The sequence below is a fragment of the Hippichthys cyanospilos genome, chromosome 9 (assembly GCF_059441005.1).
Source record: "Hippichthys cyanospilos isolate Australia breed blue-spotted pipefish chromosome 9, RoL_Hcya_1.0, whole genome shotgun sequence".
Classification (NCBI taxonomy): domain Eukaryota; kingdom Metazoa; phylum Chordata; class Actinopteri; order Syngnathiformes; family Syngnathidae; genus Hippichthys; species Hippichthys cyanospilos.
Genome location: NC_142377.1, coordinates 20195029 through 20213078, shown reverse-complemented (window position 1 = coordinate 20213078; position 18050 = coordinate 20195029). Strand labels below are relative to the sequence as shown.

Here is an 18050-nt window from a genome sequence, read left to right as displayed (position 1 = left end):
GAGGTCACTCATTTTCATGCGCTTCCTCTCCAAGCTTCTTTTGATGTCGTGCTGGGAGCTCAGCAGATAATCCCCCCTTCTTCTGGGGCCGCCCGGCTTTATCACGTAGAATATGAATTCTTGTAGGTCATGTGTGACAGTTACGAGAGGAACTGCTTGTGGGGCAAAGACATGCTTATTGACATGAATGGAAAAACACTTATTTGATCTTAATGCAATATGTAAATGATGTTACTAGCGGTGTCACATAACGTAACTGAACTGCTCCCTTCTGGGCTAATTTGTCCAGAAAAGACAGGAGCACACCCAGGATAATAATTCAATATATTGCTTTGATGAGGACTCTTTCAAATTCAGAGGGCGTCGCTTTTGGTTAATAAGAAAGTTCTGCATTGTCATTAAATGAAAAGCCTTTATTGGAGTCACTAAAACTCAATAAGAAGGAGAAAAACAAATTAAATATAATTTTCTAAAATCATGAAATAATAAAACATCTATGCTAAATAAAAAAAAATGCATCCAATTAAATACCCAATTTACAATAAAAATAAGGATTTAGTTATGTAATTAAAACTTCAATGAAAATTTAAAATATAATTATATATACATATATATATATATATATATATATATATATATATATATATATATATATATATATATATATATATATATATATATATATATATATGAATAAGCTGTAAAAGGAGACATTAAATTATATAGAAGGAATTTTATATTCACATTCATTTTACACTTTATTCACATTGCATGTGTTTTATGTGGTAAAAATACACAAGTTTTTACTTCTTCCATTATATACAGTACATTACTGTAGCTATGCCCCACATACAGTTTGCATTTTTTCCAAGTAAATTGCATAATCTCTGTATCATGAATTGTCAGCATTGTTGTCACACTATCATTACATTGAGTGTTACGCCATAATTCTCATCCTGGGCCGTGGGCAGGATGAGACTGCTACAATATTTCCATTTAGGAACTTTGCTCCACTGTACTTCCCTTCACAAATACACAGCCATGTCCCCTTCCTGTTTTCATTGGGCAAATAGGAACATTCTGAGGATCACTGAAAATATTTACTTTAATCTAAAGCACTGAGAACAACGGAACTATACAGGGTGTGTTATCGCTGCAGTCCTATTTTAGCTCAGTTAGTTTACCATTGGTGCCTTCAGATTTGAGTTTAATTTGTTCTGTGACCCTAACGTAAAACATCAAATAATTTTTCCTTATTGTAATCAAGAATTGGCTGCTACGGAGACACCGGAAGAGTCATTGACAAGTTTTTTGAAAGGTGAGAAGTAGATGTCCTATAGGGAAGAGGGTGGGCGCAAAAAATACAGTCAGTTTATACGATTCTCAACCTCATTCCATTTTTTAAAAATTGTCTACCGTTTTGTTTGTTATTATTTTCCATCGTTGGCGCGTTCACCCCTGCAATAAGGCAAATTATAGAAACACCTAATAAAAAAAATAATAGAAACAAACCTATTTATCTCTAGAAACCCTGGGCAAGATTTAGTATTTGCAGCACTTATTTTTTTATATAGTTTGAGGTGTTTAAACTTTTTTTTTAAATGGTGAATACTCCTTTAAACTGATACTGAGAACAAGTGGGTGACAAAAATAACAGTGAAACAATGTACTTATCCTTGGCTTTAAAGTGTCCAGAGGGCTTTTTCCAAACAAACATAGCGTGCTCAAAAAATGTGCATCATGAAATGATGTACAATTATCATTGGTTCTTGTCAATAAAAAAGGATGAGAGAGGATTTTTTTAAAAATAATAATCCCTAGCAAAAACTTGGAATACTCCCTGTTTTCTTTTTTTGTCTTTCTAATTTACAATGTCAAACTAAATAGTATGTCACCATCTAGCGGTCTAAAGTGGAATCAAACCCAAGGGAAACATGAGCCAACAAGTTGAATCGTGAAACTGGATGGATTCATGGATGGATGGAGTTTTGTTATATGTTTCTTTTAAGACTGTAAAATTTAACTTGGGATTTCCTGTACAATTTTTTGCATGTATTTTTTTTTAAATGCAGTGGTGCCTTCAGATATGAGCAACCCGGCATGAGTTTTTCAAGACTTGGGTCGTCATTCATCTTGGAGTGGAGTGGAATGAAGAATGTCCAAAGATTTTTGCTTCAGTGAACGGCTCCATCTCACAAAGGTTTTCGATCACAATCAAAGAGTGGCGGGGCCCCAAAGTGAAGGTGTTGGGTTGTGGTCCTCATTCCCCTGCCATTGTTTAGACTTCCTGCCTGTTGCTGATGTCACATTTGGGAAGCGAAGGTCAAAAGATGAGGCGGGGTCCACCACCCCCCCCTCCCAAGGAGAAACAAGCATCCATGGCTTTGTTCCCTTTCCCAGCTCGCGTCCATTCATGCAGACGCTTTCCTAAAGCGCACTCTCAGAGGGGATGGACCCCGATGACACTTTTGGTGAGTCAGCAAAGCCTTTGGAAACAAATGGCGGAAAACGTCTCACTTCCACCTCATGTGGGTTCCGAAATACTTCTGTCAGGGCAGATTTTCTACGCAGTTAGCTATGGCTGAGAGCATTGTCGAACAACACGGATAACAACCCGGTGTAATGTAAAAAATATATGATAGTAAAATAATATTAAATTATTAAACCTGGTTCAAACGTTGCTCAGTTGTTTAGTCAATAGAAAGTGACTAAATGTGTTTTCAAAGGTAATTACTCGTACATGAGATAAAAATAATGTTATCAGATGAATCATTGCGGAAATATGACCTTATACTTTTGAAAATGGCTAAGAAAACACTGAATTAGTCTGTGTTTCTGTACATTTACTGGTACTGTATTTTTTTTTTCATTGTAATTCATGCGTCAATGCTTTCCTCATTCCTCAGTAGACAAATCAACATTTGTTCATTGCTCATCTTGCATTGGAAAAGTTAGATTACATGTGCTTCATCTGACAGGTTTCCTCCGCACCACTCAGACAAACTTCAGTATGCATACACGTTCTTATCTTCTGCATTTACTGGTGTCATGCCAGCGGCTGTCATCACAGGCTTCCAGGCATGGAGGACATGTGCATAACACATGCCTGCTGTCTCTACGCAAAGGTGGCAAAACAGTCACCACTTAAGCTTGAAAAAGAAGTCTGTCGAACGTTTAAAAAAAAAAAAAAACTAATTATAGAGCAATAAAACACTAGAAGGAAATCTAAAAAAAGGAGCCATTCCGAATCCCATTTTCTCATTTATTGATTCTACTTTTGTGATGTTTTTGCAGGGAAGTTGATGTGTTTTTAACTCCAATTTTCTTTTGTGCTTTTTGTTGGTGGACAGTCTAAAGTCTCTTACCTCACGTCTTAGGTTTAAGTGAGGCCCTCAGAATGCTCCTTCCGCCACTAATTGTAGACGGCTCGGAGATGCTCGACCAAGCGTGTAGCGCAGTAGCAATCAAGAGTTTGACTTTGTCCGTATCCCACATGTACACAACACTATCCCAATATCATGTTCAAATGCTAATTTAATACACAAAAATATATAACCTTATGTGTATATCTATATATCTATCTACGTGCTGACCACTGGTTTACTGAGCTGCTCAAAAGCATTCCATATTTCAATTTTTAACCTACATTTATCTAACCTAATGATTTCCCCTTGTTATCGTTAAAAAAACGTCAATCTTGAGGTGACATAATGTTGCGCAGCTCTCGCAGAGTGACAGCGGGAGAGTTTTCCAATACTTCTCAGCCAATTTGTGTCCAAAAAAAATGAATTGCTTTCTTCTAAAGCTGTTGTCAAACATTACATATGTTAATAATGCAATTATGAACAATGCATTAATAAATATACATAACAGATGACATGAGGACAAATATGTACTGTTTATTTGTGAAATTAAATAAATAAATTGACCAAATTTGGACATAACTGTCAGGAATTCTGAAATTTATTTTTTCATATTTATTCCCTGCAAAGAAGAAGTTTTAGAAAGCAAGGATCCCCCTAAACAGTGTTGATGTTTACCCTTAAAAATAATTCTACCTCATCAGAGAATGACCTGACCGAGATGTCAGTTTTATTTTTACTTCAAAAATTTGAAGGCTTTTGAGCATCAAATCCCAGCTGTAAATAATCAATCCCATTTCTTTTGAGAAAATCTGTGTTTATATTAAACCAAATCACTGTATAATTTCTTTGAAATAATATTTGAAAGCTTGTTCTTATCTCTAAACGAATGGGAAAAAGCATGAATGAATCGTCCCGAGGTCTTTTAGGCAAGTTTCAACTCAATTGCTATGCATTTATCTGACTGAAAATGATTATATTTAAAAGCCAACCCGGGGAACGTGCTCATTTGTGTCCCTCCTTTTTTTTTTTAATTTTATTTTTAGGGACGAGACAGAGTGCCTGCGACCTTGCGTGAATCCACTGTATCTGCTTCTCATGGCCGATGACAAACTTTTTGGAGCAGCCCACTTCCCCGTCACTCCACGATGGTGATTAGGGAATTATTTTAAGTCATCGCTATCGAATAATTAATCAAAATTTGAAAAAAATATGACTTATGTTGATGTTGAACTCAAAAAAATATTTTTAAAGGATGCAAGGATTTCGGCCAAATATGCTAAACCCCCCTTTTTTCGTATCTGAATGGAACGTTCCAGTGTTAGTTCTTGTCTCTTCGCAGGGGGGCAGCTGCTCGTGTCTTCAGCCCGGTGGGAGGCATCCGATCCGGCTCTCGACCTGAAGGACCACTCTGCCACAGCTTCTTAAAAGACGCGTTTTTAAAAGAACAGCGATGTTCGGTTTTTCTTCTTTCTTATTTTGAAGCGACAACAATCCCAAAAACGGTGTGGCGTAACTTTTTGGAGATTTGTAGGGAATGCTTGCCAACATCGTCCGGAATGGTAAGTGAACTCCTGTGACTCGATTTTGTGTTGATAGACGGAATACATCATTTTTATAATTATGAACCGATTGTGTTATTACGATGGAGGAATAACGTGACTGCAAGACGAAAGATAGGAGAGGAATGTAAAGACATGAGACCAGCATTATAGTGATAAAAGTTAGTGTGAAAACTGAAGTAATTTATAAAACGGGTGGAAATTCAGCTTCCCGAACCGAATTGAATGAAACTTTCATTTGGACCCTACCACATGTCCCCCTCCAAAGTTTACGTAAAATGATTTTTGATAAGAACATAGCACTCAAAATATGCGTTACAAAAACGTCGAAATCATAATTCATGGTTAGAAAACCGGTTCCTTGAGAGCCGATATCCTGCCTGTTTTGAAGTCTCCCGATTGAAATGTTTAGGATCGTTATCAAGCTTCAACGGGCAGGCTATGACTCGAGGAACTTGGCACTTCGGCCACCTGGCACCGGTATAAAACACACATGGATACCCCGTACTGTATTGGAAAGTCAGCTCGGTTTGGTTTCTCATGACGGCAGTAATATGAATTTAGGCTTTACACAATTTTGGAGATGATCAACCAGCAAGTTAAAAAAAAAAAAAAACTTTAGCATAGGTTAGTCAAATTCTTGTCGGGATGAAAGGCTGATGGAAACAAAAGGCAGTTATTAAAAGCAGAAAGCCACATTAATAAACCTCTGTAACAGCACCTTGGTTGGATTGTGGCCTCATTCATTTGTGCACCTCTATGTGACTTAGTGGTTGTTGGATGTAGTTAATTTAAAGATGTATGATTTTGACATGAAAGTAAAGTTAAAAAAAAGGTTCATGTAGCTGCTTTGTGCTAATTACAGAGCAGAGAGTGACAGTCAATCCTGTCCGTTCCCATCTGGAGACATGCGCTGGACAGCGGCTGATTGCAAAGCTTTGCTGCTGCTGATTGTTCTACTGTGGGATGAAACCGGAGCCCTGGGACTGAAAGCCACAGTATGGCCGCTTTACTCCCAGAAGCCCCTGCTGCTGGCGTGGAACGCCCCAACGGTAGACTGCTACCCCCGTCACCGTGTCTCTTTTCAGCTGGACCAGTTCCAGATTGTGGCCTACCCCACCGAGGGCTTTGTCAAGCAGAACCTCACCATCTTTTACAATGATCGCCTGGGCCTGTACCCCCACTTTGAGCCGGACGGAACCCCCGTCAACGGGGGTCTGCCGCAGGTCGCCAATTTGGCGCTGCACCTGGAGAAGATGCCGGAGGGGGTGAAGAAATACATACGCGAGCCCAACGCCAAAGGCCTGGCGGTTATTGACTGGGAAGAATGGCGTCCCCTTTGGATACGCAACTGGGAGGATAAGGACATTTACCGCAGGTACTCCCGCGAGCTGGTTCGCCAGAAGAATCCCACCTGGCCACCGGAACAGGTGTCCAAAGTGGCCTGGCAGGAGTTTGAGATGTCCGCCAAGAGGTTTATGCTGGAGACTCTCAAGCTGGCGAAGCACTTGCGGCCAAACCAGCTTTGGGGTTTCTACCTGTTCCCGGACTGCTACAACCACGACTACAGGTGGACTCTGGATAGCTATACGGGCCGCTGCCCGGACGTGGAGGTGGCACGCAACGAGCTGCTCAATTGGCTGTGGACCGAGAGCACGGCGCTCTTCCCGTCCATCTATATGGGCACGGTGCTGCGCTCCTCTGCTTCCGGACGCCAATTTGTGAGGAACCGCGTGAAGGAGGGCATGCGTTTGGCATCATCAGGTGATGGGCTGGCGCGTCCCGTCTTCGTGTACACCCGACCCACGTACATAAACACTCTGGAGCAATTGACAGAGGTAAGACGATTTTTCGATAGCGCTCGCCCTCATTAGAGTCTCAAAACTACGAACGAACACACGTGGAGTTTATGTACTTAACGAAAAAGGTGAAATAACTGAAAACAGGTTTCATTTCTAGTTTCTTCAAAATAGCCACCCCCTGCTCCGATGACTGCTTTTTACACTCTTGGCATGCTCTCCATGAGCTTCGAGAGGTAGCTACCTAAAATTGTTTTCGCTTCACATGTGTTCCTTATTAGGCTTATCTCGTGGAATTTCTTGCTTTATCAATGAGGTTGAGGCCATCAGCTGTGTTGTGCAGAAATCAGAGGAATATACAGCCGACAGCCATTTTTGGACAACTGTTAACATTCATGTTACGGCAAGAATGAAAAACTAGTGGCCATCGTTAAGAAATTGGATGAGAAGGTGTGTCCAAACATTTGGCCTGCAATGTATGTATATTTTTTTATTTTAAAGTGATAACGCATTAGATTTTTTCTGTTATTGATTTAATCTGACTTATTCATTTTTACCACACGTATGGTAGAAATTTACGAAGTTATCAAAGTGAACATTTAAAGAAGTCAAGTCAAAATGTTCTTCACAATTATATGTTCTGTGCAACCTAACCAGTCTAAACATGATTCTCTGATTTATATTGTGTTTATTGACTATGTATTGAGCAGTAAAATCCACTAGATTTTATTGATCTCAAATGAGCCCATTTTGGCATGTACAGTCGACTGAAAATTATATCGCAGTTCCTCCGGGCTCAGGTGACAACCAATCATGTCGCAGCTTGCGACTGTCACATGACCACACTCACAAACCAGGTGAGCCGTGATTGGTCATGACCTGAGCAAAAATGATGTCATTTTGAGTGGCAAAATTATTTTGCTGCTTCATTTATTTTTCCACAAAAGCAGTAATAATCAAATGCTGCTTTTAGATTATTGGGGGCGCAATTAACATTTTGTTATGAGAAAACTTTTCACTTACCTTTGAAAATAATTTAAGTTCAAAATAAATTAATAATTGAAGTAGATAGTCGAAAATAGTTTCCTATAAAGTAATGGATATTTTGTCCTTATTTTAGCATAGCATAACATACAAGACCAAAAAAATATTTATAAATAAATCTGGTATTGAAATGCAGATTGTTTTTTTTTCCTCATTTGTCAAAAAAAATAACTTTGAAAAACAATTAAACAATTAGATTGTTTATCAAACATTTTAAGCCCTAATTCAATCTATTTGCAAGGTCCACATAAGAAGGCCCAAGTTGTAATTCGAAGCGTGAACTTTAGAACCGTGAGGCAGACCAGCTCACCACTTGGCTCATTGTGCTGCCCCTTCCTGCGGACTTTCCCATCATTGCCAAGATGCCATGGACGTCAGCTCTCTCTGACCTTTTGGACAAACAAAACTTGGCTTTCTCTTACTCACTTTTTCTGCTACCAATTACAATCTCAGCGCTTTGATCAGCAGCAGCTTCACGGAATCGCCGCTTATCAGCGAGCGCAGTCTTTTCCTGTTCTGATACCACACATTTGTGTTCGGATGGGTGTTGGTCCGTTTTAATGGCCCGCTAACACCCTGGTGACGGCTTCCCTAGGACAGGAGAACAAATACAAGAACGTCACGGGTGGTAACAGCCGAAAATGCTTCAGATTGAGGACGGGTACACGTTTTGGCGGAGGTGTGACTGGTTTATTGTCTTCTTGTTGACCAATTATTAATTTGATAATTCAATTATTTTGAATGTACAAGGTTTTTTTTCACTCACTCTCATCTGAAAATCAAGGCTCAGGTCACGACCAATCACAGCTCATCTGTTTTCTGGATTTGCTCACGATGTTCACAAACTGACCCGTGATTGGTCGTTGAGCCCTGAATACATGTAATATCATTTTTGGTTGGCAGCAGGTGGCAAAATGAGCTTTTTTCCTTGGATTTTTTTTTTTTCAAATTAGGTATATAGAAACTTTTCAAATGTTCAAATGGGGTATATAGAAACTATTAACTTTTTACAGTTAAAAACCGCTAAATACGTTTAGCAATCCTTTTAGCAATTGGAAGGTAATGTGGTTGATTTAAATCCAGGGCTACGCTGTAGTATGTTGTTTTGCCTGATAGTAGACTTCAACTAGGATCTTTTGGAAGAATTGCTCACTAGACGCTAGTACGAACTTGATCCCTTTACTGAGTGCATGGACATGTGTTCCAGATGGACTTGGTGTCCACCATCGGCGAGAGCGTGGCTTTGGGAGTAGCAGGCATCATCCTGTGGGGAGACTCAGCCTACGCCAGCAACAAAGTAAGCCTCTGCCACGCTAACCATGACGCATGTGTGCTGTGTAAATGCAACGTTTCCATATGACGTGATATCACTTTCAAGCCAGCTGCTCCTGTTAGATGGCTTTCTTCTTCTTCTTTTTCCTCAAGGCACCACTTCAAAGACAACGGTCACATGGTAACGCTAAAGATGTCTTTGATGGCCGTGGTTGCTCTTGTTTGTTTGGGAGTAAAACCAATGTTCATTCCGTCTTGGCAGGACACTTTAAACGTAGGAGGAATCAAATAAAATGAATCCCGGGGGTGGCGTAACTAAACGAATTGTGTTTTGATCTGTTTGTGTGTTGCAACGCATGAGACAATCCCAGCTGAATTTTGAGAGTTGCGGGGGTACACCCTGTACAGGATTTCTCAGCTGACTTTGGGGAGAGAATCGAGCAAGAGCCTTGAATGGTAGTCCTGATTTTGGCAAGGGAAGCACGATGCAACCAAGACTGGTTGCTCCGGATGACATTTGGCGAGAGAAGTCGGGCATAAAACTGGAATGGATTCTCCTTCCTCCTTTTGGCGAGAGAAGCGGGGCATCACACATACAGTATTGTTTACATGCATCACAAATTGGTTGATTGGCTGGTTGATTTTCCTTGTGCCTTCAGCGAATGGGACTAAAAAAGAACTTGAATGTGAAGTCGGAATATTCAAACTGAAAAACAACATTGTTCCATCAACAACTTTACATAAATGGACATGCAGCATTTGTTAGTATAGTGAAGCCCTATATACACACGTAGACAAAATTGTTGGGACCTCTATGTTCATGAAAGAAAATCACACATGAATTGCAGTCTTTTTTCATAACACGGAACACGGATGATGTGCAACTTCAGATATTCGTGGTAAAATGAACTTGAGCTGCGTCGTGAAGAAAAGGAAAAACAATTGCTTCCAGTGCATTCACTACACTGGCGAGGCGTTCACTGAGCACTCACAATGTGGGCAATCAGAAATGCGCTTAACGCTATAGTTTTTTTACTTTGTTGCCAAAGATTTGGTGCGTCTTATACACGGTAACATAGAAAATACCAGAGTTTGACCCCAAGATTAAAGGTGCGCCTTCCACACAGGTGCGTCTTCTGTTTGGGGAATTACCGTACTGTATTTGGCTGGATTATGGTTGCTAAAGCCAGGAAGTAACAACACTAAAAGAATTTTTGTCCGAAATGAAAAATGTAATATTAAACACGCAGCTGTGTTTTTTTTTCTTAGTACCCAAAGGTCATTTTTCTCCAACGAGCGCATAAATCGGGCCCCTGTCTTCAAGCCGTAACTCCTGTCTCTTGCGTCTTTGCTCTTTTTCAGACCACCTGCTCGGAGCTGGACGCTTATCTCCGGGGCCCGTTGGGCAAATACCTCCTCAACGTCTCCACGGCAGCCGAGGCATGCAGCCAGGCTCTCTGCTCTTCCCATGGCCGCTGTCTACGCCGGGACCCGGACGCCGACGTTTATTTGCACCTCAACCCCGCCACGCACAGCCTGCGGGTCGGACCAGGCGGCAGGCTGGAGGTTGTCGGCGAGCCGGGCGGAATGGACTTGGCGGGCTTCCGGTGCCAGTGCTACAGCGGCTTTGAAGGGGAGCGGTGCGACGAGTTGGACCCTCTTTACCAGAAGGGAGCGGCGTCCTTAACATCGCCGTCGGCGCTGCAGTGTGTTATCTTACTGCTTTTCTGCGTCGGGCTGCAACACATACTGTAGATCAGGGGTGCTCCCGGAATCCCTAACCTGAGTCGCTAAGGTGTCAATTTCCATGGGAGGTTAAGATGGGGAACTTTGCAAATATTATATTATAACTCACTAGACTTTAAAAATATATGTAATTGAAAAGGCGAAGTTAAAAATAAACAGCTAAGATAATCGTGTTGCACACGTAGCTGCCACAAAAGCGTCTGACATGAACCCTCAATGAACAGATTCTTGGGCATCACTGAGAGGAAAAAAAAAATCCATCGAAGGCGTCGGAGTATCAGGCCGTCATGACCGCCTCAGAGTGTTGCGTAGCCGGCCGCACTTTGGCTGACAGCCTGCTGAATTTGAACAGAACTTAGTCAATGAAGAAACAACTACAAGACATCCGCATTTTGGGAACTAACTCATCAGGCCAAAGGTATTCAAAATAACAGTTGGTGCAAAGCTTATTTAAATATAACACAGTCAACTGAATGAAAAAAAAGGACTTTTTACTTTTTCTGTAGTATTGTGATTGTTCTAAATGTGTTGCAATCTTTGGATATTAAAGAAAACAAGACAATCTAACAAGTAATTTAAAATAATGCAATGTTATCCTTGTAATTTAATTTTGATGTCAGGTATATGCGATTGTATCAGAATCATCAAATTTTAGTGGCCTAAAGAAGAGTCATTTCTGTATAATATTACTTTTATTGGCTGCCATTCTATTTATGTAGTTATACACTTATGAAATGATGAACAATTCATCGCAAATCATTTTGTGGATCCCCAAACTATGACTCACAGCCCCCCGAGTTTGACAACTACTGTACACACACATGCACGCACACCCACGCGCTAACACACCGACACACCTGTTTGATGTCTTTCAAATGCTGTCAAACATGGATGACACAAAGTGATTTTTTTTTCTTTTTGCAAAACACTGTTGAAAGAGAAGGATGGGGGGAAAAAAAGGAAAGTTATTTTTGCAACTTTTTCACCTAGCAAGGGCTTGCTGGAATGAAGCCGTTTACGTTTAGCTCCCAGTTTCCTGGCTCTGGCCGCGTCTCCCAAAGGTGTCAGATTCCACCTTTCCCACAGTGGAGGAGACGAGATGTTTGTTAAGGGGAAGCCGAGCGATTCGGTGGCTGAGATGACTCGAGGATATTATGATTTTGATGAAGGTCATTGCAGTACTTATTTGAATGTACTTCAGCTGTTTTCACGTGAAATTTTTGTGCTTCAAACGCCATGACGACTACTAATTTACTGCTTTGGAGTGAGCAATGCATTTATTGTTAAAAAAAAAAAAAATCAATCTTAAGCGCAACTGATGTGAAGAGCGAATGCATTTCTGAAAAATAAATTGTTTCACTGGCAGAACGTATTATTTTGTATCCTTTATTTGTTTAGTTTGTTAGTTCAACTGACATTAATCGCATGCACTTATTTTCTTTGTATATTTTACACTTACTAATTTGTCAGATCACAAATTAATTTGACCTATCTTCACATCCTATTGTACATTTGTTGGTATACTTTACGTTTCATTTTACATTGTATATTTGGCTATATGTTTCAAATTCATCTAAAAATGTGATTTTAGTGACATATAAATCTTAATAATTTGGGGGATTAAGCAGAAAGTTAAATAAATTAGGCATTTGGCCGCTAGGAAGCGCTGCTGCTTTTTTAGTTTGAAAGGACCACATGTTTTGGTTCTTTTCGTCTTTTCTTTGATTGGCCATTACAGATCTGAAGCGCTATTCCTATTGGCTCGAAGGCGGGTTTATACATAAAGCACGATTGTAAATGGTTGTGTCAAAATCCCACAAGTTCGCATTTTTATGTTCCTCTTTCCTTTGCCTGAGTAAGTCACGAGACTTGCTCTATGTATTTTTTTTCCCAGCATGTGACTTGTCCAAGCTATTCACTTAGCTTCCCAAATACTTCCTGTAAAAGGCAGGTAAGTGTGACGTTTAAGAAAATGAGCATTAAATAGTTTGCTTTGCACGAGTACTCGATACATTTTGCCATTACTGTAAATGGGCTGCGTTGCTCTACTGCAAAAGATAACAACAATGCAAGCGAGAATTTCAAATAAAACAGGAAGAGTGAACACTTTGAACAGTTAAACAGCACAGTTAAAGATCTAAGGGTTTCTTTCTGAACATTGAGCTTAGATTAGAAGTAGACGGTACAGCATGTATACATGTCGCAACTTCCACTTGTGGAAGACTGGTGAAGCAAGAGACCTCCGCCAAGGCTTTCAATGAAAACTTGATGATGTGATGAGGGTTATTTGGTTGGGGTATGACTTTCATTGCTTCATTTGTCTTAATTCATTACCTAATGTATTAATTAAGCAGCAGCAGTAGAGTTGTTAAATTTGAGTACTTGTACAAAATCGATGCTTGATAATGCCAATACGTTTTACAATTAAATATGTAGCCTGCAGCACAAGATATCTTTGTTAAGTAGTGATATTCTAAATGATGATACAGTATGATTATGTATGCTTTTTATTCTTACAGTCATGAGTTACCGTCATGCTTTCCTGCTGCTCGTGATGAGCTTACTTAATCAACCTCTGGACGTCAGCATGTCGCCATCATCCTTCTCCCTGCTGCCCTTTGCGAGCGTATGGAACGCGCCCTCGGCTGCTTGTCTCTCCCAGTATGGGGTGGATCTCGACCTGGGCACGTTCAGCATCGTCCAGAACCAAAACCAGACTTTCATGGGTGACGACATAACCATCTTTTATACGGACAAGCTCGGCGCGTACCCGTACTACAGCCAAGGCAAGGCGGTAAACGGCGGCGTACCGCAAAACGCCAGCCTCGATGAGCACCTGAGGGCGGCGGCAGATGATATCCGCAAGTACATCCCTGACCGGGATTTCAAGGGCCTAGCTGTGGTAGATTGGGAGAGCTGGAGACCCGTGTGGGAAAGGAACTGGGACACCAAGCAGGTGTACTGGGAAGCATCACGAGCACTCGTTCGCTCCAGGCATCCGGACTGGAAACCTGCACAGGTGGACGCTTTAGCCCGTGTTGAATTTGAGGCGGCGTGTAGGAGGTTCATGGAGGAAACGCTCAAAGTAGGCCAGAAGGAGCGGCCCGGTGGACTATGGGGCTTCTACGGGTTCCCTAACTGCTACAACAACTATAAAAACACCAACTACACGGGCCGGTGTCCCACGGTGGAGCTGAAGAGGAACGACGAGCTGACGTGGCTGTGGAACATCTCGTCGGCTCTCTTTCCCAACATCTACCTCAGCCAGGAGCTGCGTAATCTCGGCAGGGAGGTGTCGCTCTATGCCCGCCACCGCATCCTAGAAGCGCTCAGGGTGGCGCCGCCGTCTCGGCCCGTCGTCCCCTATGCCACCATCGTCTACACCTACTCACTCCAGTTTCTCTCCCAGGTGAGTCAAATGGGCGACTGATTATATGAGGTTATAATAAACATAAAACTGCAAAAAAATATGTATCTCACACATGTTTTTGTTGGACGCACGCAGGAGCATCTGGTCTACACTGTCGGAGAGAGCGCCGCCTTGGGATCTGCGGGTGTAGTATTCTGGGGTGACCATGGGTTCTCCAAATCAAAGGTGATGCTACTTCTATTGATGCATCCGTTTTCTAAGCCACTTCCAATTATTGTTGTCGGTTGATCGCAGTCCTGCTGCTCTAAAATTTCCAAATAATTTGCGCCCACAGAACGAACATCAAACTGCTTGCAGGTGGTCTCATCAGACCCATGTTTATTGTGGCTCACTATGCCACAAAAAGCATAGTGACAAATTTTACTGTTCAAACAGGCTGTGATGATGGACATTTGTACACCATTTGACTTTTCTTCCTTCAGGCTTCTTGCGACGCCGTCAAATGGTACATAGACACGACCCTTGGTCCTTATTTGGTCAACGTGACGTCGGCGGCCGTCCTCTGCAGCCAGGCCGTGTGCTCGTCCAGGGGCAGGTGCGCCAGGAAGGATCCCGACTCGCAGGTCTACCTCCACCTCCACCCCGCCCGCTGGAAGGTGACGTCCGAGGAGAGGACGCGGGGCGGGCGCCATTACGCGGTCCTGGGACTGCTTGGCACGCACGAGGTGATGCTCATGAAGTCCCGCTTTGAGTGCAAATGCTTTCCGGGATGGGGGGGTGACAGATGTGCCACGCCCTGGCATGAATAAACACAGGGTAAGTGATGCAAATTGTTAGGGAACAAATTCACCGGCTTTTTCTATGTAATGGTGACCTTATTTATCCTTTTTTGGACCAAGTTCCTGTCATATTCTTAATTTATTTATGTGATGTATAAAGGCATCCTGCGCTCCAGTGAAGCAAATGAGGGAAAATATCCTTCACTGATCACGGTGAAAAGTCAATTTCACAACTAGCACAATTCATATGCATCGTCAACAAAATGTTTCAATATTACTGGAGAGTATTGTAGTATTATTTGTCGCCAGCAGGTGGCAATACAGCCCAAAGAAAAGTATTAGCTTTACCGTCACGGCTTTTGTGAGGGATTTAGTCAAAGTCGGGACTTGGTAAGAAGGTTTTCACGTCTTCTGGTCCAAAAAGTGATTATTCAGCAACTTGGAAGGTTTGCTGCCACTCCTTCAAATTTAGGTTGTTTGTTTTTAAATTACTTGAAACAGTGAGGTTTTGCAACAGTTTCAGGGAACCAGTTGAAATGAAAAAAAAAAAAGGCAGTTTCTGGGACCATAGATCTTACCCTTGGAATATTTTGCCAAATGTCAAAATACTTGAAGATTAACCCAGATTAACCCATCTCTCAACACTAAGATTCCACTAGTTGGCATCAAATTTATGTTATAGTTCATTGTTTCGGGTTCATAAAAAAAAAATAGTCAAATACAGTACTGTAAAAATTGTACACACTAATGTGGTTGGTGCTAATTTAAGACAGGGATCACCAAACTTTTTGATCATCATAAAGCCTAAATCCCAACCCTGCCTCACCTCAGAGTGCCTCAACAAAGAAAGAAAAATTCCATCAACACAGAAAATATGGTGGTATTAATTTGATAAATATCCATTCATCCATCATCTCTACCAAATTGGGTAATAAATAAAAAATGTCATGAAATAAATTATTAAGTTAAAAATGAAAACCTCCATTAAACAAGAAAAACATTAGGAAATATAAAGAATGTATTTAATAAATGAATATAATAACACTAATATGTAAGCATGTTCAATGTTTTCTCCATTAAATAGCAATACATTAAGTTATTTGTTCAAAAATATTGCACAATCATTTACCATACCTTTATCTTCAAAAAAAACAATCAAAGATGAATAAAAGACAAAAATAAAATCACGTGACATACTTAAAAAACATTGAAAAATAATCGATTCTTGAATGTGTGGTTAAAAAAATACATTTATCTTTTAACTGTATATTTTATCTGAATTTTATGTAGTTAATTTGTTCTCAAGCAACAGTCCATACCAAATGCATTAGCCTTGGAAGTATTACAATAATGCAAGAGTTTCATTTGACTCAGTGACGACCAATGAAGACCAGTAGAGGAAGTCCATACCACTAAAAAGGGATAAAAATGGAAATTTCAACAAATGAGGAGGAGAAGGAGTGTGTGAAATCTTTATGTAAGCGAAATGTGCCATGTTTTCCAGATGTGATCCAGTTTATCCGTCATTTCAATCTAGAAAGTTACTCGTCTAGGAATTTAATAAAAAATGACGTACAGTTATCTTCTTTTCAAAATGTACAAAACGTTCTTATCTTTTATTATCCATTCCAGTGAGTCGGCATGGATGTGTTATTATGATGACTTATTAGTGGCCACTGGAAATCTTGCGCTGCCTGTAAAAAGAATACAAATGACCGCCATGTTTTAATATTGTGTCAGGGGAAATTAGAACGCCATCTCACGCAAAGGTTTATGATCTCTATTTAAAATCTAAAGTGGTGATGACACATTGGTTGCCATGGCAGTTAAATATCAACCGTGCATCAGTGTGTGTGTGTATGTTTATACATTCTAAGCCGATTGTCGGCCATTAAACATATTGACGTCAAGCATGTGCGCTGTGGGGATTATTCATTACTTTTCTCACAATACACCAAATAAATCCCATAATTATGTTATTAAAGCTTCTTTCTGTGTTTTTATTTGAGCTAACACTTGCAAATGTTTGTAGAGCACTGGACAGCGTAGAGTAATTTCAGTTTACATGCTCAGTACTTGTGCAATTCACATTTATTTTATACACGCAATTTTTGTTATTTTGGCAATGGCTGATGTTTCAACAATGTTAGCTCAAATGCTACAGACCTTAGAGTACATCTTGGAATGTATATTCTGTAGCCGTCTCTTCAAATTTGTCCCTGGCAGCTTGATGGAAGCAAGGGACTGGTCACAGCTCAATAAATGGGCTTCTGAATGGTTTTCTTCTCACTTGGTCCGTTCCATTTTTTTTTGTGTGATTCGTTCGGCATGCCCGCATCTGATTCCCGCTTCTGATTGGATTTTATCGCTGTGGATTTTTTTTCTTTCGTTTGTTGACGCAGTCGTCAAGTCAGATTTAGTTAGCTTTTTTGTATCAATTTCAGTTTTCACTTTGATTCAAAAATATATTGTGATGAAACACCGGGACCCACTGACTGACCCGATGTCCACCCCTAACAGACCGACCCTCACCCCTTTTTGGGTAAACCCATTCGCTGACCTTAGCCAGTGATCTACCAATCATCCGATGACCCACCAACTGAATCGCTAATCGACTGTCTGACTGTCACCTGTTACCTACCCACCGACTCAATGATTGGTCCAATGACCGGCCCGCCAACTGATTGACGAGCCCTCCCACACACTGAACTATGAACTTACCAAGCCATCGACCTAGTCACCCAACCACCGCTACCCACAAACGAATACCTGACTGATCACTGACCCAAAAACCAACCTTCCAAAAGCCTCCTTAAAACGTCAATTTCAGTATCAATACTTCCATCTCTCTCGTCATCAATATTTCTTTCTCTCTCGTTGATTATGCTTCCGTACGGCGACTCTGCTTGCGGGCTGATTAACGTTACCGCCAGCGTTTCCTGTCTTCTACTCTGGCGTCAGGGGCCCAGTGGATCACGGCCCATTTGTGGGGATTTATCTGTTTAATAAGTGTTGACTGCGGTGCCGCGCCATGTCCTCTGGGCCACGTAATGACCATCTCCGGTCGTCACTAAATACTCCGCGACTGAGCCTAAATGGCCTCCCGTCCAGCCACC

At 41.0% G+C, this 18050-nt stretch overlaps 2 protein-coding genes across 2 annotated transcripts; both read left to right on the top strand.

Moving 5' to 3' along the window:
* The first annotated feature begins 867 nt into the window (after positions 1-867).
* Positions 868-12157, top strand: LOC148419378 (hyaluronidase-2-like). Its single transcript, XM_088422794.1, has 6 exons — positions 868-2471; positions 4409-4513; positions 4705-4924; positions 5790-6762; positions 8975-9064; positions 10402-12157. Exons 4-6 carry the CDS (start codon positions 5833-5835, stop codon positions 10792-10794), a joined length of 1413 nt encoding a protein of 470 aa, XP_088278920.1. The 5' UTR covers positions 868-2471; positions 4409-4513; positions 4705-4924; positions 5790-5832; the 3' UTR covers positions 10795-12157.
* Positions 12158-12612: 455 nt separating this feature from the next.
* On the top strand, positions 12613-16918 carry hyal1 (hyaluronidase 1). The gene is made up of 4 exons (XM_088424513.1): positions 12613-12736; positions 13305-14194; positions 14291-14380; positions 14638-16918. Exons 2-4 carry the CDS (start codon positions 13307-13309, stop codon positions 14962-14964), a joined length of 1305 nt encoding a protein of 434 aa, XP_088280639.1. The 5' UTR covers positions 12613-12736; positions 13305-13306; the 3' UTR covers positions 14965-16918.
* The last annotated feature ends 1132 nt before the right edge of the window (positions 16919-18050 follow it).